Source organism: Tinamus guttatus, unplaced genomic scaffold, assembly GCF_059628265.1.
Source record: "Tinamus guttatus ecotype Peru unplaced genomic scaffold, ASM5962826v1 Tinamus_guttatus_pri_ptg000513l, whole genome shotgun sequence".
Classification (NCBI taxonomy): domain Eukaryota; kingdom Metazoa; phylum Chordata; class Aves; order Tinamiformes; family Tinamidae; genus Tinamus; species Tinamus guttatus.
This window is the reverse complement of record NW_028289047.1, coordinates 436,771-457,495: the sequence shown is the minus strand read 5'-3', so window position 1 is coordinate 457,495 and position 20,725 is coordinate 436,771. Positions and strand designations below refer to the sequence as shown.

General features: G+C 46.5%; 1 protein-coding gene across 1 annotated transcript; it reads left to right on the top strand.

Moving 5' to 3' along the window:
- Positions 1-6,776: 6,776 nt before the first annotated feature.
- Positions 6,777-13,919, top strand: LOC104564863 (thioredoxin). The gene is made up of 5 exons (XM_088533666.1): positions 6,777-6,848; positions 11,044-11,148; positions 11,754-11,813; positions 12,605-12,670; positions 13,703-13,919. Exons 1-5 carry the CDS (start codon positions 6,825-6,827, stop codon positions 13,763-13,765), a joined length of 318 nt encoding a protein of 105 aa, XP_088389792.1. The 5' UTR covers positions 6,777-6,824; the 3' UTR covers positions 13,766-13,919.
- Positions 13,920-20,725: the final 6,806 nt, after the last annotated feature.

Here is a 20,725-nt window from a genome sequence, read left to right as displayed (position 1 = left end):
AAATGAGCAGTTCCAGAAGGACGGCACGTGAACCCACATGTGGTCCTGGTTAGGGCTTAAGACAATTGTTCTTCCCTCATCATAAGAACATCAAGCATAATTAAATCAGTCCTGGCACATATGTCACTGCTGAGAGTCCAAGTTTTTGGATGGCACTGTAACTTACGCAAAGGAAATACTCTCATCCTTCCAGTCATGCAGGTAGAGGGAGCAGATTCTGGGTTAAGCAGATTCTGAACTAGAGGGAAGTGGTATAGTTGCACATATTTCCAGCCAAACAGTAACAGAGCATGATGCGGAGAAGGATCTAAACGTGGGAGAAGTTAAGAATGAAGAAAAAAAGAACAAAAGAAGCTTGAAAAGAGGAATAAAGCAAAAGGGTTGTTCTAAAAGAGGTGGATACACAAAAGCAAAGTCTTCCACTCTGACCAGTTTGTAATTTGAATATGAGGCAAAGCAAAAATACGAACTGAACCTCCATCTTCCACAGACTACTTCTCACATGCTGCTTCCTGCAAATAGCATAGAGCATTCTGTCTCAGCAGGCTGCCAAAAGGCACTAGAAAGTAAGAGTTCACCTGCAAAAAGACTTGGGCTTGATACCAGGACATGTGAATGGCAGTAGTGAGAGGAAACTCCTAGTGAAACCAAATAAGCCTGCCTCCAATGTGCATATATTCTTTTTTTCTGCCAGTTAACTGAGATTTAAAAATAGTTAAGCATAATTACAGCTTGAAGCTTCTCTGCATTGCTTTACAAAGGTGACCAGGAATGATTTTGCAATGCTTTTAGCATAGAAGTGAGAATTACTTCATTTACAATATACCAAGGAGATTATCACTGGACTGTCCCTGAACCTAGTGCAATTCATTCACAGAATTTGTATGAAGGAGAGATAAAACACACAGGACTCGGCAGATTGCGTTAGTGTACCTGAGTAACACCAATTCAGGGATGTAATTTCCTGAGAACTCTTTGATAACCAGGAAACCACCTACACGACTACAAGCAGATATTGTTATTTCCACATTTTTGTTATTTTGGCCCAAGAGCCAAATTCTGAATCAGAAGGGCTCGTTCGGCGGAAGCCTCAACTACGCCAGTCTGCTTTCTTGCTCCATACACACAACATAGGCACTTGCTGGAAATGAGACTTCTTCCTGGAGGATCACACATGACTTTCTTTCTCAGACATCTCCACATATGCACCACAAACAACATGTGCTGACATGTCTGCACTTATTTGAAACTATAATCAGGTAAAAACATTTCCTATTAGTTTCCGGATACAAAACTGAAAATCTGAACTTCTCAAGAAAGGAAAAAACCTCTCATTGTCTGCTTTCCAGAAAAGAAATCTGAATAAAACCCTTATGTACAGCTCTGCAGACACCCAGAGCAAAGAGAGAACATAATTGCCCAGCTTCATGACTTCACCGGGCCTCAAACTTATTTTCTTCCTCCACGGCAAACAGATTACGAGTGTGGAGCTTCAAGCCTGATCGCTCCAAGGACCAAGCTGGCAACACGAAGCAAACCCCTCAGCACCAGGTTGCACTGAGAGCAGGGCAGTGCTCAAGTCTGATTTCAGTTATCCTCCCATTTGCTTGGCATTTCATTGGCAACTGCTGCCTTCTGGGATGAGCATTGTGATATTGTGAGGTATTTACCTTCCCGAGTCCCCTCTCCCATTTTGTAGGGCAGGACATGAAGCACAGATTCAGCAGATGCTGGCTCTCTTACAAAGCACGTAGTTGTGCCAGCTCTGAGCCTCAGTCTTCCCTGGGAATGCAGAGAGCCTGCGAGCATAGAGTGAAAAGCTCAAGCAGACACCATAGTAGTTAAATAAAACTTGGCACTTCAACAGCCACATTCAGGCTGAGATCTGAGGACACTTGACAGAGGAGGGCACAGACAAGTGTTTTCGTGTTTGCAAACGTTATGCTGTCACCCACCCAATTTCTGGAGATTCCTGAGCACAGCTGAAAACGAAAGAGCAGCTTCCTTTTAATGTCTGGCCAAAATGAGCCACATTGTAAAGCACCAGCCTCATCATCTCTGGAACATTTTGAGACTCTCTTCTCCAATGTACTTACTAAAATGGAGCAATAACAAGTGGGAAGGTGGTAACATGCTGGCCCTCAGGAGGAAGTTCTTGGTTAACCGAAATTCCGTAACAAGACTTTGGTAACGGGATATAAACTATGGCTGAGATTCTTCTCCTCCTCTTTTTTATCTTCAGTTCTCAACTTTTCAGCAGGTACCACTAGAAACACTATGCCAAATGTTCCAAAGGGATCATGTCTGGGTACATTCATTGCTAATACATGATTCTGGGGGCAAGAAGTGCGTTTACCTTGTGACTTATGCTGGCACAACATCCAGAACACCTATCTAATTATTAAGTATTAATAACGGCCTTTAATAGGCCCACAGAATCTTCCACAAGAGCAAGCCAGAAGCAAAGAGAAATTGCAATTAAAGGCTGCTGCTTTGTTGAAATGTCAGATGGAACAGTCCTAATTTTCATTATCAGGCAATAGCATATAATCTGGCTTTACAAAGATAAAATCGGATGTGGCTGTTCTTGTAGTTATGCCCTATAGAAGCTTCCTCATTTCTGCAACTGTCTGCACCATCGCTTAATGCTGAATATGCCTGTTCATCTGCGGCTTGCTATGGTAATATTCACCCCACAATCGTCCCTCTACTTCATGACATGTTTGAGCAGTCATGTGATACGTTAGTATTTTGGGAAGACAGAAGTTTCTCCAAGACATGGACGTAGAAACTGGATGCAACTGCGAGAAGTTTACACAAGCTGCTGGATCTGGGTGCGCACCTTCTCCTCTTCTCCCGTTCAGTAGGGGTGTTCCTCACCCTCTGTCACAGGATTATGAAGAAATGAGGCATGAGGGACCACCGCACATTCTGAAGCCTGCAAGGGATGGCGCTCTGTTCAGGAGCACTCTGCAATGCTACAGGGAGCATACCTGGTTGCAGACTCTTCAGCCCTATATCAATCTGAGCTCAAGATGGTGCTTGAACCTGCCAAGAACATCAACCAGGTCACTAAGCGCAAAAAAAAAAAAAAAAAAAAAAGATTCAGAGAAAAAAGGAGAGCACCAATTCACATCTCCAAAGCCTGACAAGTTTGCCTACCTCTGCCTCTACCTGCCAGATTAACAAGTTTAGCCAGAAGGCTACTTCTTAGAGGACAGGCAGTACCAGCAGCACCTGAGCACATTTCAAGACTGTCACACTTGGAATACCAACCATTCCCAACCCTGGAGCACTGATTCAAACAGATGCCATGATTTAAACCCTACCCAAATAATCAGTTTGCCAACTTCTACTGCTGGCAGCTGAGCTGCTAAACCTCTGCACTGCTGCCTGTTCCTGCTAGGGCCTTCTCTCACAGCAGGAAGGAAGATGCCTTGGCCCTCAGCACATTTCACCAGATCTCATCTGTTTCTGGCATCTGTACCTTGGGCAGAGTGTCTCTCTATGCCATTGTGCTATTTCATGGAGGTGTGAACACTGAATGGAGTTAATTTATTATGATTTTCATATGCAGTTATAGTTCACAATGTCTGTCTGGCCTGTATGCATGCAGAAAACTCCAGAAGGTTCAATCCCGGCCTCACTGAGCCTCTTGCAACTCTGGTGAATATTATTCTCCTCTAATAAATGAGAAAAATGAACGCAAGCAGATCCTAAAAAAAAAAAAAAAAAGAGAGAGAGTAGACTTCTCTTATGGCAGCTATAAAGTCAGATGACCGAAAAAGATCAACTTCTACTGAAATCCCACCTTGGTTTGAGGGTCATGAGGTTCTCCAAAAACACATCCCTATTTATTTGGCTGCTTCTAAGCGAAGGTGATTAATTCACTTGAGGATTCCTAAATTTAGATACGTCAACTTTTTCTCCCAGTCTTTCCACACAACACGAGTGCAGTAATTCATTTCTGTAATGCGGAAGTGTCATGAACGTTAACCAACGTTTCAGAAGTTTTTGCAAATGGAACCTTCTAAGGACCAAGTTTTGAAGTTTAGTGGCATTTTTACTGTGTCCTTTTTAAAGGCACATTTGATGACTTTAAGGAGCTACCAAAATGATGTTCCTGAAGATCAAGGATGTGTCTTTAAAAAAGCTTCCTGCTTCTCTTCTGCATGCACAGCTCCCTGTGGGAGCTTTCTATCAGTTAGCAATCTTATATGAGCAGCGAAATAGCTATCTGCAAATGACAAAATTTGTCCACAGTGGACTTGAGTGTTTTAATGGCTATGTTTCCTTCTCGGTGTTAGTTAGGGGGAAACAGCACATTGAATTCAATGCATGAGGAAAGTGGTGGGAGGATGGCATGAAAGTGGAGTCATCATTGGCGTGTGTGGGGAAAAGAATCAGAGAAAGCACACCCTGTGATGATTATTTATTTTACAGTTTAAAATAATAAAAATAATCATCACAGGGTGTGTTTTTCTGATTTTTTCCCCCAGCAAGAGAATCCACATTCCTCCATATCACATTTTTATGCATTGTCACGATACTAACCCACACTGCTCTATCAGATGCAGTTCACGGAGATTATACCACATTCCACTTATTTTATATAGGCTTTACAGACTTAAGCCCAGTGGCAATAGATGGTGACTGCTGGTGGAGCAACAAAGATGATTAAGGGGCTGGAGCATCTATCTTACGAGGAAAGACCAAGCAAGCTGGACCTGTTTAGCCTAGAGAACACTGAGAGGAGATTTGATCAACATGTTCAAGTACCTGAGGGGAGAATGTAGGGAGGATGGAGCCAAACTCTTCTCGGTGGTGGCCAGTGATAGGACAAGGGGTAATGGGGACAAACTGAAACACAGGCAGTTCCACCTCCATGTGAGGAAGAACTTCCTGACTGTGAGGGTGACAGAGCCCTGGAACAGGCTGCCCAGAGAGGCTGTGGAGTCTCCTTCTCTGGAGATCTTCCAAAACCACCTGGATGCCACCCTGTGCCCCGTGCTCTGGGTGTCCCTGCTGGAGCAGGGGGTTGGACTAGGTGATCTCTAGAGGTGCCCACAACCTGAACCATTCTGTGATTCTGTGAAACCCCTCTCCCCTCAGAGCGGCATGGTTCTCACTGCACTTCTCCACGTGAGCTTGTCTGCAGAAAGCAGCGCTAAGGAATTTCTTACTGGGAAGAGAGATTTGCTGCCCTTTTCTGCCTTATTTCTGCACCGGCTCTGCGAAGTTTTGTTGTGCCCAGGTTTTTTGGGAGTGAGTTTTGAAGGCAATCAGGGTTCCTGCTTTGCTCTATCCCACCTGGAAACAGGTTTTAAAGCACATTGCTCTTGGCTGACAGGGAATTCCCTTCTTGCCTGCCACCCTGCGAACCGGCCTTTACAGCTGCACTTCTTGCAAAGGAGCACAGGGAAAAGTGAAGGGACAGCCTCACAAGTGCTGCACACGGGCAGGCAAAGTCATGTCTGAAAGGGCCAGGCCAAGCAGGCATCTGCAGTGGTGCACACCAGCAACAGCTGGCCCAAAAAGCAGGGAAAAGGACCAAGCAGTGGCACAGAAAGGTTGGAAAACACAACCAAGAAGTGGTTGTGTTTGTACCGCTGTAATAAACCACTCGTTAAATAAACTCACAACTTAAAAGATATTGTTCCCAATAAGAACTTCCACCTTAGGAAATACCCAACATAAATCCCATAAAATCCAATAAATCCCATAGCTTTCTAGAAGCTGTCTTAAAAACCTGAGGGACTATCATCAGACCTTAGAAGATATTCTCGTAACAAGGAAACACAAACAGTACTCCTCCCCAGGCAAACTCTCTCTACTTCAGTATGTAGTAGAGTGAAGATCCTCCTAAAGCACAAGATAAGAAAAAATGTAAACAAAAAACATCTTCATGGCCAAGTCCATTTGTTGCTAAAGTTGAAATTATTTACTCCTTTGTGGACTATCCCTGAGCCTAGCAGACCGTTCCCAAGAAAGGAGCTACAGGAGATGCCTGGTATTAATTTTGGTATCTGTGCTGGGAGTAAAGCACAGCTTATGTAAGCAAATGCCTTTGGGCTGTGGAAAGCCTCGATCCGAAACGAACTGATATTCCTCATTTTGGTACTCAGAGTTTTGGTGCCGGCCAGAAAAAGAAAAAAGGAAAAGAAAAAAAAAAAGGACTGATTTTTCCCATCTGATGTTTCCCTGCCTTGTAACTTTTGAAAAATCTCAGCTCTTTATAAACAATCTTATATAAATTTACGTAAATTCATATAACTAAACAAATATATATATAGTATATAAATAATGGCCCGCCCCAGCCCTTTCAGTTCCAGTAAAGGGCACTACACCACAACGCCTCAGAGCAACATGAGGCTCTGCAAAGGGGGAGGAGGAGCAGGAGGAAAGCCGCGCGGCTCCGCGTACGCACAGAGGGCGCCTCCGCAAACACTTCCTGCTCATCGTTACACAGCACTTTTTCCCGAAGTCACAGGGTTTGGGGTTGTGGGAGGTTGCGGGTGTTTCTCTTTTTTTTTCCCTAGCTGCGTAGCGGGGCGCGGGCGCCATGGCGCGGCCCGCCCTCCCCACAGGCCGCGCAAGCGGGCGCTGCCCCCTCCCCCCCGACCCCCTCCCGGTCTCCGCGCGCGCCTCAACGGCCGCGCCAACGGCCGCGCCAACGGCCGCGCCGTGACGTCACGCCGGGGCGGGGAGGATGGCGGCGGGCGGGTACTTAAGCGCGGGCGCGGGGCCGCGGCGGCGCCTGGTCGTGTTGGAGCAGCGGCGCGTGCGCGGCGACGAGGCCCTCGGAGACCTTCTCCGCAGCCGCCATGGTGAAGACCGTGGGCAGCCTGGTGAGTCCCTCCGGGCGGCGGGGGTGCGGCCCTTCACCTTCCCCCGGTGCCGAGGAGGGTGAGGAGGCGGCTCGTGGCCTCCCCGCCGTGGAGGGGTGCGCGTGTGGCCGCCGGGCTAGTGCGAGCCCCGCCGGCCGCCATGTGGGGTGGGGGGACACGGACATGGGCGCTGCGGCGCCGCTGCCGCCTCGGCGTGCGGGGCGCCGCCTCAGTGCCGAGGTAACGGGAGCTGCTGGCGTTAAAAAGCAATAAACAAATAAAACGCGTTCGCCTCGCGGCGCTGCGGCTGTCTCTGCGCGGTGCTCGCCCCAAGGACACGTCGCTGGCCGTGCGATAGTGTGAGCTATTCTGCGCGGGCACGGCCGGGGTAAGGAAGGTGTGTTGGTGCGGCTGTGGGGACGCCCAAACGCAGCGGGCCCGCGTCTCGGGCTCCATTTTGCTTCTTTGAGCTTGAAATCTGAAGCTGCAGCTTGTGGTGGTGGCAGAGGCCTCTGGTTCCAGGCTCAGTGCGCTCCGAAGCCGAGCGCTTCCCGGGAATGCCTGTGCTGTAGGAAGAGCCATGGCTCCCGCTCGGGGGCCCCTGCGGCAGCCGCCTCCTGACACACTAGTCCCGGTGGGAGCCCGTTTGCCGCAGCTACCATCGCCTCGTGTCCGCGGTTGGGGTGCCATGAGCTTGGCCCGAAGCGCAGCACCGCCTGTGCCCCTGCCCTGCGTGCAGGTGGGCAGGAGGGGTTAATGCCTGCAGTGGGGAGGGAGGGTTTTCATACAGAAGGGAATTGTTTTAATGATTAATGGATAAACCTGGCTCTGGAGGAGGTGTGCAGCATGGCCTGGCCTTGGGAGTGGGTGGCCTCTATCCTGCCTGCTAGGAGTGTACTGCATGTACCAGGGCTCTGCAGTAGGTAGCACCTTACCCTGTCCCACTGTGCTGATCATGCAGTCAGGACACATCTGCGTAGACAGAAAGTGGTCTTTAACATCAGCTGTCCATGTTCGTGTGCAACTGGGGTTTCTGGGTTTGTTCTGCTGTTCTTTAAATCTGTATAAAGCTTTGTATCGTGCTTGTTTACAAAGAGGAAAAAACTGTCATCTCTCACTTAAAGCCAAGCTTCTATGAGCTGCCTCCTTTAAAGGAGGGTGGGCATGATGGCCAGATAAATGTGACCTGTTTCCTCCCAGATGCTTTCATAAACTGGCTGGCTTCTGGATGGCTGGTTTCACTTAGTGCTTCTCCAGGCCATCTCACATTTCCACTAGCGGGCAGGAGGAGCAGCACTTCTAGAGATTGCTTCCTGAGCCTGTAGCTGGTGACTCAGAAGTGCTCGTATGATTGAGTTACGCCTTTGGCAGCTGAAGTTAAAGTGATATATAAATTATTAAGCTGCAGGAGTCCAGAAGTCAAATCTGAAGTTTTTCTCTTTGCCCTGACTCCTGTTTGAGGTGAAAGAGATCCTGCAGACTTGCAGCTTTGGATCTAGATGACTGTTAGTAGTAGTCTGTGCTGTCAGTGCAATCAGCTGAGCATTCAGTCTCTTTTTGCTAGTTCCCTATTTCTAAGCCAAAAATATGTATTAGCATGTTAGTACTCAGCTTGTGATTGACAGAGTTAATCTAAGTTCAAGGGCAGCTTGATATGTGCTGGAAATCACATTTGCAGGCAAGGTGGCTGACTAAAGCTGACCTGCGTGTCTGTTGTAGAGACTTCTTGCACTGCTTTTTTTGGTCAGTAGCCTCCATTTTAAGGCATTACATGGTGCTGGGCATCTGTACCTGCACTAAAGGTTTTTGCTGTCTTTCTGCTCCTAGCTGGCTGGCAAACACTGAGGTCTGCTCTGCACGCACTGGCTGAGAGCAGGACCTGTTGTTATGCTGGAGTGGGGGACATGCAAAAGAAGTGCCTGCCTGTGCTGACTGAGGCTTGTCCTTAGGTGTTAAAGTGCTGTGCAGAGATTATCATCTCGAGGAGAATGGCAGTAGTAGAGCCATGCGGCTTCTCCTGCCTGTGTGACCAAATGGGTTTGTGCAGTGCAGCTCGCTAGTATCTACGATGATTTGTTTTCTGTATGAAAACTAGTCTCTTCGCCCACTTGATTCCATCATTTTGTGGTAAACCAGGGAGACCAAATAGCTTGTCTGCCAACTTGGGCTTCCCCTCTCCAGAAATATTAATCTCTTGGGGAGATGTGCTGGCAGTTGCTCAAGTTTGGTGTCTCTGGCAATGTCAAGCCTTTGGACCCTGCTCCTCTCCTCTGTCCCACCCCATCAATTTGAGCTGATAGTGGAGGTAGCTCACAGGGCAGCCCCTGGCAGAAATCGATGGAGGCAGCAGCCGGTGCTGCATGGCCAGTGATAACCAGTTGTTGTTGAGGCCTCCACTCTTCCTTTGTCCTGTGCAGTAGCAACCTGTGATGTGTGTGCACAGCACCTATGCACAAGAGGGATGAGTTTCTCTTGTTGGATAGTGTTTCTGTGCAGTTTGGTGGGAGATTCCTGGAATAAGGAGAAAGGGATAGATGTAGGAAGCAGCACCAGGGGCAGAGGCATGAGAGGCTGTGCTGCAATCTACCTGTAGGGCTTGATGGTGGGACAGAGTCAGACTTGAGATGTGTTGGAGGGGTTGCAGGGAGCAGCAGGGGTTGCTGAGTCCTAGAATCTTGAATTTTATTGGCAATCTCTTCTAATCCCAGGGATACAGGAATGCATAATAGGTTAGTGCATCTGTGGGGGGATATGGTGAGACTGAAGGGAAGACTTTCCCTTCCCTGGTCTTGTAGCTGGAGAGTAGGTCATGTGGAGTGTTAGCTACTGCTCTTATAGCAAACTAAGTATCTAAGATGTAAAGTTTGAAGAACTTGCCATATATAGAGTTACATATGGATAGGGGAAAAAATGTATCCATAGGAACAAAGTGTAGCACTATTTACAGTTACAGCAAGTTGCAGTAATTTCATCCATAAGCACTTCAGGTGCTGACTGAGGACCCTTAGTGCATTAAACCTGTGTGTGGCTGTCTGCACTGTACAGGCTCCTGGCCCAGACATCCTCGTTCAAGAGAAGAGCTTACTAGGCTCCAGCTCCGTGTTATCTGGCCCATTACAGAAGCTGGCACTGGTTAACTCCTGCACAGCAAATTTACTGCTCTTCAGGTGTGGCAGAAACCTTGTAGTTTTCAGCAGAACATTATTAATAGAGAACTCATGCTTCAGTGTGAGGTTCAGGAGGTTCTCTTGTCTGTGTGTGACCTGAAATGGAGTTTGTCAGCAGCTCTCCTGGAGCTTACTGCTTAACTTTCTCCTCACAGCAGTGTATTGGAGTGGCTTGTACTTTCTGTGGAAAAGAAACTGTCAGGAAGTAGCTACTGAGCATTTTCTGTTGCCTGAGATACTTAATTGCATTCTGCTAGTGTGCAACTGTTTATTGGTTTTAGTCTTCATCTCTGCTGAAACCTCCATTTTGACTGAAAAACATGACTAATGAGGTGTAAGGAGCTCTAAATCAGAATGGTGTCCAGATACGACTCATATGACTAACAGCATGATGAGCTAATGTGGAGCTCTAAATGTAGTGATGGATAGGGAGACGCAAAATACTTGTCTATGCTACATGGCCTGTATAGCATAGCTTTGTCTACTGAAGTTACATTCAAATTCAGTGGGCAGAATAAGTAAAATCTCTTTCATAAGAGGATGCTGCTTCAGAAAACATACCACAGTAAGCCATACAAAACATGGCTTTTATACTGCTATGGCATCAATCTGGGATAGAGAACAAATTGCTTTCAATGCTTTCAAATTCTGCAGAGAAAAGCTTGTTCTTAACTGGATTTTTTTTAAGATAACGTGAAAACTGAATGTTAAATATAATGATCTGGTGAGAGCAGCATCATGAGGGATCAAAGGCTTGATGAACTTCTGATTGATCTCATGTTGCTACAGTTCAGTGAGGCAGAGTACTTGAACATTGTAGACTTCCTGACTGATAGCTAAAAAGAGACTCTGACTGCCAGTAATGATGAAGGCAACTTGCAATGAAGTGGTTTACTGAGACTTATATTGTCACATAAGTGGGGTGTTTAAGAACTACAAGAATGGCTAGTGTGGGAAGGTTGAGAGTAAGCTAGCCATGGGATTAATCTAAATCCTTTTGGAAATGAAAAAAAAATCCTTAATGTGTTCAATTCTTTTTTTATCTGCAGTCAGAATTTGAGGCAGAACTACAGTCTGCTGGTGGGAAGCTTGTGGTTGTTGATTTCTCTGCCACATGGTGTGGACCTTGCAAAATGATCAAGCCCTTCTTCCATGTAAGTAGTCTTTACAGATCTGTTTTTTTCTTGACAAGTGGGTTAAAGTATGTTTAAATATTTGTGCTGCTTGACAACAATGTGGAGACTTACTTTTGCCATATAGGATTGTGACTAAATTATCTGAAAGAAATACTGAAAGTTATACTTTCTGAGTATAATAGGCTCAGTCAAAAGGGCAGAGTTTGAATTCAGATGAGAGTTTCATTTCTTCTCTTATGCTTATGGTGCATTACAGGCCTTTAGAGGCTGAGTGGACAGTTGTATTGCATGAAGAACAGGGGACACAGTGTTAGAACAGTGTTTATCATTGTGCATGAAGTGGCTGTCATTCAGTAACAATGCTATCTCCTAGAAAATTATGGGAGTTGTGCTGTAGTGTCTGTCTTCCACTGAAGATACACAAGTGAAAGGTGTCTAGTTTCAGTGTATTTGAGTTTTTTCTGTCAGTGGGAACACTTAATGTGTGACAACCTCTGCTTTGCCTAAGGTAACAAGCCCCCTTACCATGGGAATGAGCAAGCCTTATGCTTTCTATATATGCCTTTAAGAAAAGGTTTTGCTGCAGCACTGCAACTACAATTTGCATTTTTTCTTCATTCTAGAGTTTGTGTGAGAAGTTTGCTGATGTTATATTCATCGAAATTGATGTGGATGATGCTCAGGTATGGTCCTGTGGTGGTTGTTACAGAGGGTACTCTTTCATTGTCACTGGGGATCTTAAAGTTCTTTCAAATTTACCCTTGCAGAGCCTAAAACATAATGAGAGACTGTCCCTTAAGAGATATAGGCTTATCTTTAATGGAAAAATAATGAATATTTAGTGGACACCCAGACAGTCTGTGGAAGAAGCTGTCCTGTGTTATCTGCGCACTGATCCCCGTGGCATGTGTTGGGTAACTTGGGGACGCTGCTGCTTTGAACTCTAGGAGGAAGTGCTGGTCTCTGAGGCCTTAAGTTGTCTTGATGCAATCTTCCCTGGAACTACTGGATTAGGAAATAGTCTAATGATTTCAGACTGGTCTCTACTGCACTTGGCCTTGTTTCTCCCTTTGATGTCTTGATTTAAGTGGAGTAAGATGGCTGCTATATAGCAATTTCAGCAGCTGGTAGGTAGCTGAGCAACTTTGAGTCGAAAGACAAGAGTTGCTATAGGACTTGAGCCTTATAAATAGGGAAGTCTTGATGCAGAGGTCTGTGCTGTTCCAGTCACAGCTTACTTTTTTGTAGGCTGTATTTTGGTTATTGTAAGAATTAGATGCTGAAAGAGTAGTCCTGCAGACTTCTTTCAGAAAGATGCAGTAAGAATTTCACTGAACAAAGATGATCTTCTGTCTTTGTCTAACAGCAATAATGGCTTTGCTATGCTATCCCTTAACTGAAAGGGAACTAGAGGGATATAAATTTAACACCCATCAAAACTTCTCAACTGAGTATTGTCTGCTGTGTCTTCCAGGATGTTGCTGCACACTGTGATGTCAAGTGCATGCCCACATTCCAGTTCTACAAGAATGGGAAGAAGGTAGGCTCTGCTTTTCTTGGTGGGGGAGGAGGAGAGGAAAATAATTCCTCTGGAGCAAGGTTGTGGTTGAACACTTGGGGACTGGGAGGTTTAGGCCACTTGACCTGCATTGTCTTGGCAGTATGTCTGGGCATTAGGGCACTGCTAAAAGCAGTTGTGTTCATTTTAATACTGTAGGAAATACAGCATGGATCAGCTTGAGTTGGTTGTCAAGACAAACTGCTTTAGGCAGAGCTAGTGACATGAATTGGTGTCACAGCTCTGCCTTATGGGCAGAGCCTCACCATGTATCACTAGGGAAGCCACTTGGGTCAAGCCTGCTGTTGTCTGACTGGCAGTCTGCTGTTAGTACTTCAGGACTCCTGGAGCATTTCCTGTTCAAACACAGATTTAATGTCTGGAATCCTACCCAAATGAGTAGACACTGCAGTCTGGAGTGCAGGTCTTGTCTGTCTCAAAGTTCTGAACACCTCCTGTGCCTGCCCCATGCAGAGGTGCACTTACCCTGGTGTTGGCTGCTTGTACGCAGCACTGAGTGTCTACCTGGAGTCAAGGCTCACTGCTGAAATAAATGTCAGAGGCTTTTTAATTTGCCAACTGAACTCTGTAAACCTTTACATAGGCTTTTCTGAAGTAAAATTAAGACTTGCCTGGATGTGAGTATTGTTGCTCAAGGCAGTTGCCTTAGAAGTGGATCTCAAATGTTGTATGAGCTGTAGCTCAAACCAGTACAGGGCCAAAAATGAGTGGTAAATTAACTATGATAATATTCTTGGGAAAAGTCTGCTTCCAGCAAAGATAATGCAATTGGAATTGAGGTGTGATAATATATGAAGCTGCTTCAACTTCCCATGTAGCACCTAGTTTTGAGCAATCTCTGGATACATGTATATCAAGCAATGGATTTCAGTCTGTAGTGTAGTTGTCCCTGCTCTTGTAGGTAGAAGACAAGCACAGAGTGTTTTTGGAGTCATAGCTGTTGCCTTTGTCTTGCTGTGTAAACACTTTGTAAAAATCAAACTCTCTTTTCAGGTGCAGGAGTTCTCTGGGGCCAATAAAGAGAAGCTGGAAGAGACCATTAAACATCTAGTCTAATCTCCAAACTATGGAGACTTGGGATCATGACTGCTTCAGCTAAATTATAACTTGTAACTTTTCTACTGAAAATCTAACCAAGCTATCTAGAATGAGTCATGGAAACTGTCCTCATGATCTATGTAAATGAGTACAATAAAGTGTAAATTCTTCACTTTTGGATACTGCCTAGTGTTTAAATGAACTTGTGAGCAAGTCCTTGGTGTTACTGAAGTTTCTATTATTACTAATACACATAGTTGTTACTTGGTTAAGTAGGGCTGTCTGGATACACAATGGTTCTTGTGTCAAATGCAGTCTGATCCATAACTGAGATATTGTTAGGAATGGAAGACTGTCACACAGGACTGCAGTAACTGTTTTAGGAGAAGTCTTCTGTCACTCTACTCAGGGGCATCAATCTATAGTCTGGAGGGCAACAATGCAGAAAAAAGGTGAGCTTAGAGTTGTAGAAAAGGCTGTGATAGCCATAAAAGTTTTATTACTACTTTTAGTCTGCTGTTAAGCTTGGCTTGAGACTAAGACTCACATTAACACTTGAAAGCATAAAGGAGGACTTGGAGCTTCTGCTTTTCCAATTCTGCCTTGTTGTTTTTGTACATTCTGGCTCTTAGTAACAAGATCTGCCTAGTGTTGAAGATGGGCTGCTTTGTTCCTTGGGCCATAAACTACAAGGTGAAATTGAAAAGGTGAAACTGTTGGTGTGTTAAACCCAAGACTTCTTTAATAAGACTTAATAAAGATTTATTAATCAACTGGAAGGACAACACAGCCAGGCACAAACAGTCCTGGAGGTTCCTGCAGAGTGTTGATAACTTTTTGATGCAGGCTGTGGAGGAGCCAATGAGGAGAGGTGGGCTACTGGACCTCATACTAACAGATAGAGAGGGACTTGTTGGAGATGTGAAGGTGGGGGGTAGCCTCAGCTGCAGTGACCATGAGTTGGTGGAATTCAGGATCCAACAAGGAGGAGGCAGGGCTGTAAGTAGCCTTGCAACCATGGACTTCAGGAGGGCCAACTTTAGCCTCTTCAGAGACCTCCTTGGAAGATCCAGAGCTAGAGCTCTAGAAGGAAGGGGGGCCCAAGAGAGCTGGTTAGTTTTCAAGCAGCACTTCCTCCACGCCCAGCAACAGTGCATCCCTGTGTGTAAGAAGTCAGGCAGAGGGGGCAGGAGACCCGTGTGGATGAGCCGGGAGCTTGTGGCAATGCTCAAGCAGAAGGTGGTATGCACAATGTGGAAAAAAGGACAGGGGCCATGGGAGAAATGCAGGAATGTTGTCAGGGAATGCAGAGATGCGACAAGGAAAGCGAAGGCACGTCTGGAAGGCAAGCTGGCAAGGGATGTTAAAAATAACAAGAAAAACTTCTTCAAATACATTAACAGCAAAAGGAAGATCAGGGAAAATGTGGGTCTGCTGGTGAACAGGGTGGGTACTCTGGTTCTGAATAACACAGAAAAAGCAGAGGTGCTGAACGCCGCCTTTGCTTTGGTGTTTACCAAGGGCAGCCCTTTAGAGCCCCAGGCCCTAGGGACAAGAGAAGAAGCCCGGGGAGAGGAAGACTTGCCCTGGGTAGAGGAAGATTGGGTCAGAGAGCACCCAAGGAAACTCAATACCCACAAATCCATGGGCCCTGATGGGATGCACCCCAGAGTGCTGCGGGAGCTGGCAGATGTTGTAACTAAGCTGCTCTCCATCATCTTCAAAAGGTCCTGGAGACCGGGGGAAGTGCTGGAGGACTGGAGGAAAGCCAATGTCACACCAGTCTTCAAAAAAGGCAAGAAGGAGGACCCAGGTAACTACAGGCCAGTGAGCCTTACCTCCATCCCTGGAAAAGTGATGGAATGGCTCATACTGGCCGTTGTCTCCAGGCACATGGAGGACAAGAAGGTGCTCAGGAGTAGTCAGCATGGATTCACCAAGGGGAAATCTTGCTTGACTAACCTGATAGCCTTCTATGATGGAATGAAGGGCTGGATAGATGAGGGGAGAGCGGTGGATGTCGTCTATCTCGACTTCACCAAGGCTTTTGACACCGTCCCTCACAACATCCTCCTGGGCAAGCTCCAGGAGTGTGGGATAGATGAGTGCACAGTGAGGTGGATTAGGAACTGGCTGGATGGCAGGGCCCAGAGAGTGGTGATCAGCAGTGCAGAGTCTAGTTGGAGGCCTGTAGCTAGCGGGGTCCCCCAGGGGTCAGTCCTTGGTCCAGTCCTGTTCAATTTATTCATCAATGACCTGGATGAAGGCACAGAGTGCTCCCTCAGCAAGTTTGCTGATGATACCAAACTGGGAGGAGTAGCTGATACCCCAGAGGGCTGCACTGCCATCCAGAGGGACCTGGACAGACTGGACAACTGGGCGGTGAAAAACCTCATGCAATTCAACAAGGCCAAGTGTAAGGTTCTGCACCTGGGGAGGAATAACCCCAGACACCAGTACAGGCTGGGGACCGACCTTCTGGAGAGCAGCTCTGCGGAGAAAGACCTGGGTGTCATGGTGGATGATAAGTTGACCATGAGGCAGCAGTGTGCCCTCGTGGCCAAGAAGGCCAATGGGATCCTGGGGTGCATTAAGAAGAGCATCTCTAGCAGGTCGAGGGAGGTGATCCTGCCCCTCTACTCAGCCCTGGTGAGGCCACATCTGGAGTATTGTGTCCAGTTCTGGGCTCCACAGTACAAGAGGGATGTGGAGCTGCTGGAGAGAGTCCAGCGCAGGGCTACAAGGATGATCAGGGGCCTGGAACATCTGCCCTATGAGGAGAGGCTGAGGGAGCTGGGCCTGTTCAGCCTGGGGAAGAGAAGGCTGAGAGGGGATCTAATCAGTGTCTAGAAGTACCTCAAGGGAGGGAGTGAGGAGGATGGTGCTGGCCTCTTTTCAGTGGTGGCTACCGACAGAACTAGAGGAAATGGCCACAAACTGAAAACACCAAAAGTTCCACAGGAACTTAAGGAAAAATTTCTTGACTGTGAGGATGACAGAGCCCTGGAACAGGCTGCCCAGAGAGGTTGTGGAGTCTCCTTCTCTGGAGATCTTCCAAACCCGCTTGGACGCAGTCCTGTGCCATGTGCTCTAGGTGACCCTGTGTGTGCAGGGCGGTTGGACTAGATGACCTCTAGAGGTCCCTTCCAACCTCAACCATTCTATGATTCTATGATTCTGATTTCTGCTGTCTTTTGTCCTCTTAAATTACACTAAACAATGCTGCTTTGTTAGGTTATACTAGATACTTTAAACTGGGCTCTCTAGTCCTCCATGCCTTCATCAAGCTGTATAAATGAGCACTGACCTGCTTACATCTGCATACTGCTCAGCAACTATTTCCTCAGTTTCCAATGCTCTCTTGGGTGTTGTCTCCAGCCAAGGGTGAGCTGTGCTCTTCAGGCCAGCACAGACGAAGGGAGACTTCCTGCTGTATCTGCAGATGTTGTGGGCCATGGTGAGCTGCTGTGCCTTGTGGTATGGAGCAGCGTGTGACTCAGGCTTACTCACAGCACAAACATGCATGAGTTTCCTGGTCCACAAGAGAGCCAGGAGTCTTTAACGGCTCTCTGCATGAATAGGAGACTTCAAAAAAATCTTGTTTGAGTAATCTGAAGTGCTGGCTGCACCCTCAGCTGTCAACAGTTGTCATCCCCTCAGATGGGGGGATTTTCCTTCTGCAGTGAAAAGGACATGCAAAACACTTCCTGTTCAGCTCTGGCTATATGGCTACCCCAAGTGCAACTCTGTATTAAAGGTGGCTCACACAGGTCAGCAGGCAGCCACCAAACCAAATGCAGTTCTAGAAAAATTTCTGGGGAGGAAGTAATGTTGGAGCAAGTAATGCTGGAGCAAGAACATGCCCTTTTCATTGCAGTATCTGAAAACAAGTGTTCTCTCTCAAAATCATCTCCCTTTTTGCCTCTACTTAGGAGCAGGGAATGCCAGATTAAAGTTCTGAAGAAGAGATTGGGAGAGACTTGGACTAAGTTCAGTACAACCTCCTAAAATATAGCTTCAGTAAGAAGCAGAAACTTAAATCATGGTGCATTAGGTTAGTATTTGAGGCCACTAAGATGCATGTCATTGCAGCCTAAATACTTCTGTCTGTTGAGGCAGGATTCTGATCTGGCTTAATACAGCTGGAGGAGAAGCAAAATTAAGGATAGAAATATTGCTTGTAATATTGAGAGTTTCACATAATACTCTCTCAAGAGGTCAACTTTGCAACAGCTCTGAAAGAACCAGGCAAGCAACTGCAAACTGAAATAGAAATGGGAAAGGGTGGGGAAAGGTCATAGTAATTTATGTTGAAACTGGAGCGTGAAGAAGTGTTTAAGAGAAGCACAGCAAGTCTATAGGGTTGTTTTTTTGTTTGTTTTTGTTTGTTTCTTTTTTCCATGTAGGAATCCTCCACCTTTGAGCACACTCTGCCCAAAATGCTTTACTTTGTGTGAAAGCAGGTGTTCTGTTTAAGATTTTCTCCTTGAGGGGAGCATAGAGCTTGGAGGCTTCATACCCACCCAACTGTATCAAGTGAACTTTCTTAAGGGACTAGACTGAAAAGCTTATTCCCTTCAAAATATGTAGTTATGACACAGTTTGCATGAATTTGTGCAATGTCTCCTGTTCATTGAAGAGCAACAAACTTTCACAATTACAATGATTTTTTCAGCCCTTTAGCAGCTGTTACCTGCCGAGAAGGTAACCTATTCCAAGACACGGGCTGGCCTTCTAGATCTAAAGAATAAGTAAGTGTTTTGTACTAAATGTAACTGTAAATTCTGATGGTGTCTGCTCAGACATATGGATGATAGTCTGGACTGCTCAGGGGTGCATTTTTGTTTGCTAAATGTCTTTTTTTTTCCACTCAGAACATTGAGATCAGCATTATCATGCCACAAAAAAAAAATGTAGGTAAGATATCTCTTGCACAGAACTCTGATCTCTGGTGAGAACCAAATATGACTTGTTCGCAAGAACTGATCTACCCTGAGACAGTTATCTGGCAAGATCTCTTCACAAGGGAAGTGAAGGATGGTCAAGTGACCTGAATGGAAGAAACTTGGTGTACGTGGTGTAAAAAAACAACATGCTGAAGTGTTCTTTCTGGGAGTAAAGTTTTCATGAAGAAATTATCTTCCCCTCAGGTAATTCTCCTGGATGTGAAATGGCTGGGATGTCTGTCTTGCTGCCAAACCGGTACAGCAAGAAGTGTCTCCTCTGCAGGCCTGCTACACAGCTGTCTATACGACAGAGGACTGCCAATGGTGCAAGCATAGAGGAGCACTTCTATGAGCACAGGAATTATACCAGCTGTGTGTTGTAACTGAGGCTTAATGAGAGGACTCTTGCAAAATGGAGGGCTGAGCCAGGGCAGTTGCAGTGAGGGGTCAAGATGAGAGTACGACATTAGACGCAAGTGAAATAGTGACACTCCTTGGCCTCACTCCCTGCACGTTCTGGAAGTGCCCTAACACAACAGTGGGGAGAGGATTCTCCTAGACATCCACATGCCCCTTCCAAGCGTTTTCTTGTGGCACTCAGTGTATTCGCAAAGTTTTGATGTGAAGGGTTAGGCTTGGCTATTGCACACACCCACTTGTGATTCTGCTAAATATATATATATATATTTGTAATGATTTTAAGACTGGATTAGAATTAATAGAATTCTAATCACCATATTTGGTGTTCATAATTTTGTCTGGTATCCAACCTCATAATGCCCTTCTCAACACATTCTCAGCCAGTGTTTTTGTCCCTTAGCCTTTTCATCTACTTAGAAAACCCCTGAGGTGTAGCACTAACAACTCGCCTAGGCCTCTAAGCAGTATGAGACCTCAAGGAATCAGCCTGATTTCCCCAGAGACTCCCTATGTTTGTTGCAACCAGAGCAACGTCTCTGTTACCCTAAGTTCTACTGCAGACAACTTTCATCCCCCCAGGGAGGTGGATGGAGGGCTGTGTTCCCTCGACCTGTGAATTTGTCTCAGATGGCCCTTCCTTTCCATGTGACAGCCAATGGTGACCACGTGGTGAGAGGTGCCGGGTGCCCTGGGCACGGCCCTTTCATGATGGGAAGGGGAAACTCTCCTAATACTCAGAGGGATGGAGAGGGGGTGATGAATTTTGTGGGGTTTCAGGTCCTGCAGAAGAGGAGGAGGGAGATGTGTCCAGTTGGTGGGAACCCAAAGAAGGGTAATGGAGCTGTCAGGGCTGATGTGGTGCAGTTAAGCCTTGGTGTGCAATGAGGTGGTGTGTACTCGCCTGCCTTCCAGAGGTTTTTCCAAGATGTCATTGCCTGCGCAAGACCTGGTGTTGCAAGATAACTCAGGCTCACCCATGTGGCATCACTGCTGTAAGACAACGGAATAAAACAGGTTTGATGATTTAAGTCCCTGGAGCAGTGACGGAAAGATCTGGAGACCAAAGGAAGGGTAGGTGTAACATGGGAAAAGACCCCGTTTCACCTACGCCTGGAAAACCTTCCCAAGTCTGGCTTGTTCCTCCACACACGTGTAGGAGCAGCAGTCCTGAGGCATGTGCAGCTGGCTGCCTCTGTGCTCCCCTCTGCAAGGCCCCGTCAGGGCTATTGCTGACGTGGGCTCCAGGACACACGTGGCGTTTGCCCCAGCGCTGTGCATTGGACAGGCCTGAGGTGGCGCAAGGCTGAACATGCCCTGCTTGGAAAACGGCTCTGTATTGATGAAGTCCTAGTACAGGAAGTCTCTTCTAGTGAAGAGAGGGAGGAGGGAATGAAGAAACTGACAGGCTTGGCCTGGGCCTGGAATCTCTCTGCTCTTCTTCTGGAGCAGCTGCACACTAAATCCACCCCAGCTGCTACAACCTGGGGTTATGCAGGGTTCCTGTGATGGAGACCAACTACAGAAACCTTGGCAGCATGCAGGACAAGTCTGAGCAGGAGCTACTTTTGGTGCAGCTGCTAGGCTGTCGTCGCACAGCCTTGGTAGCTGGTCG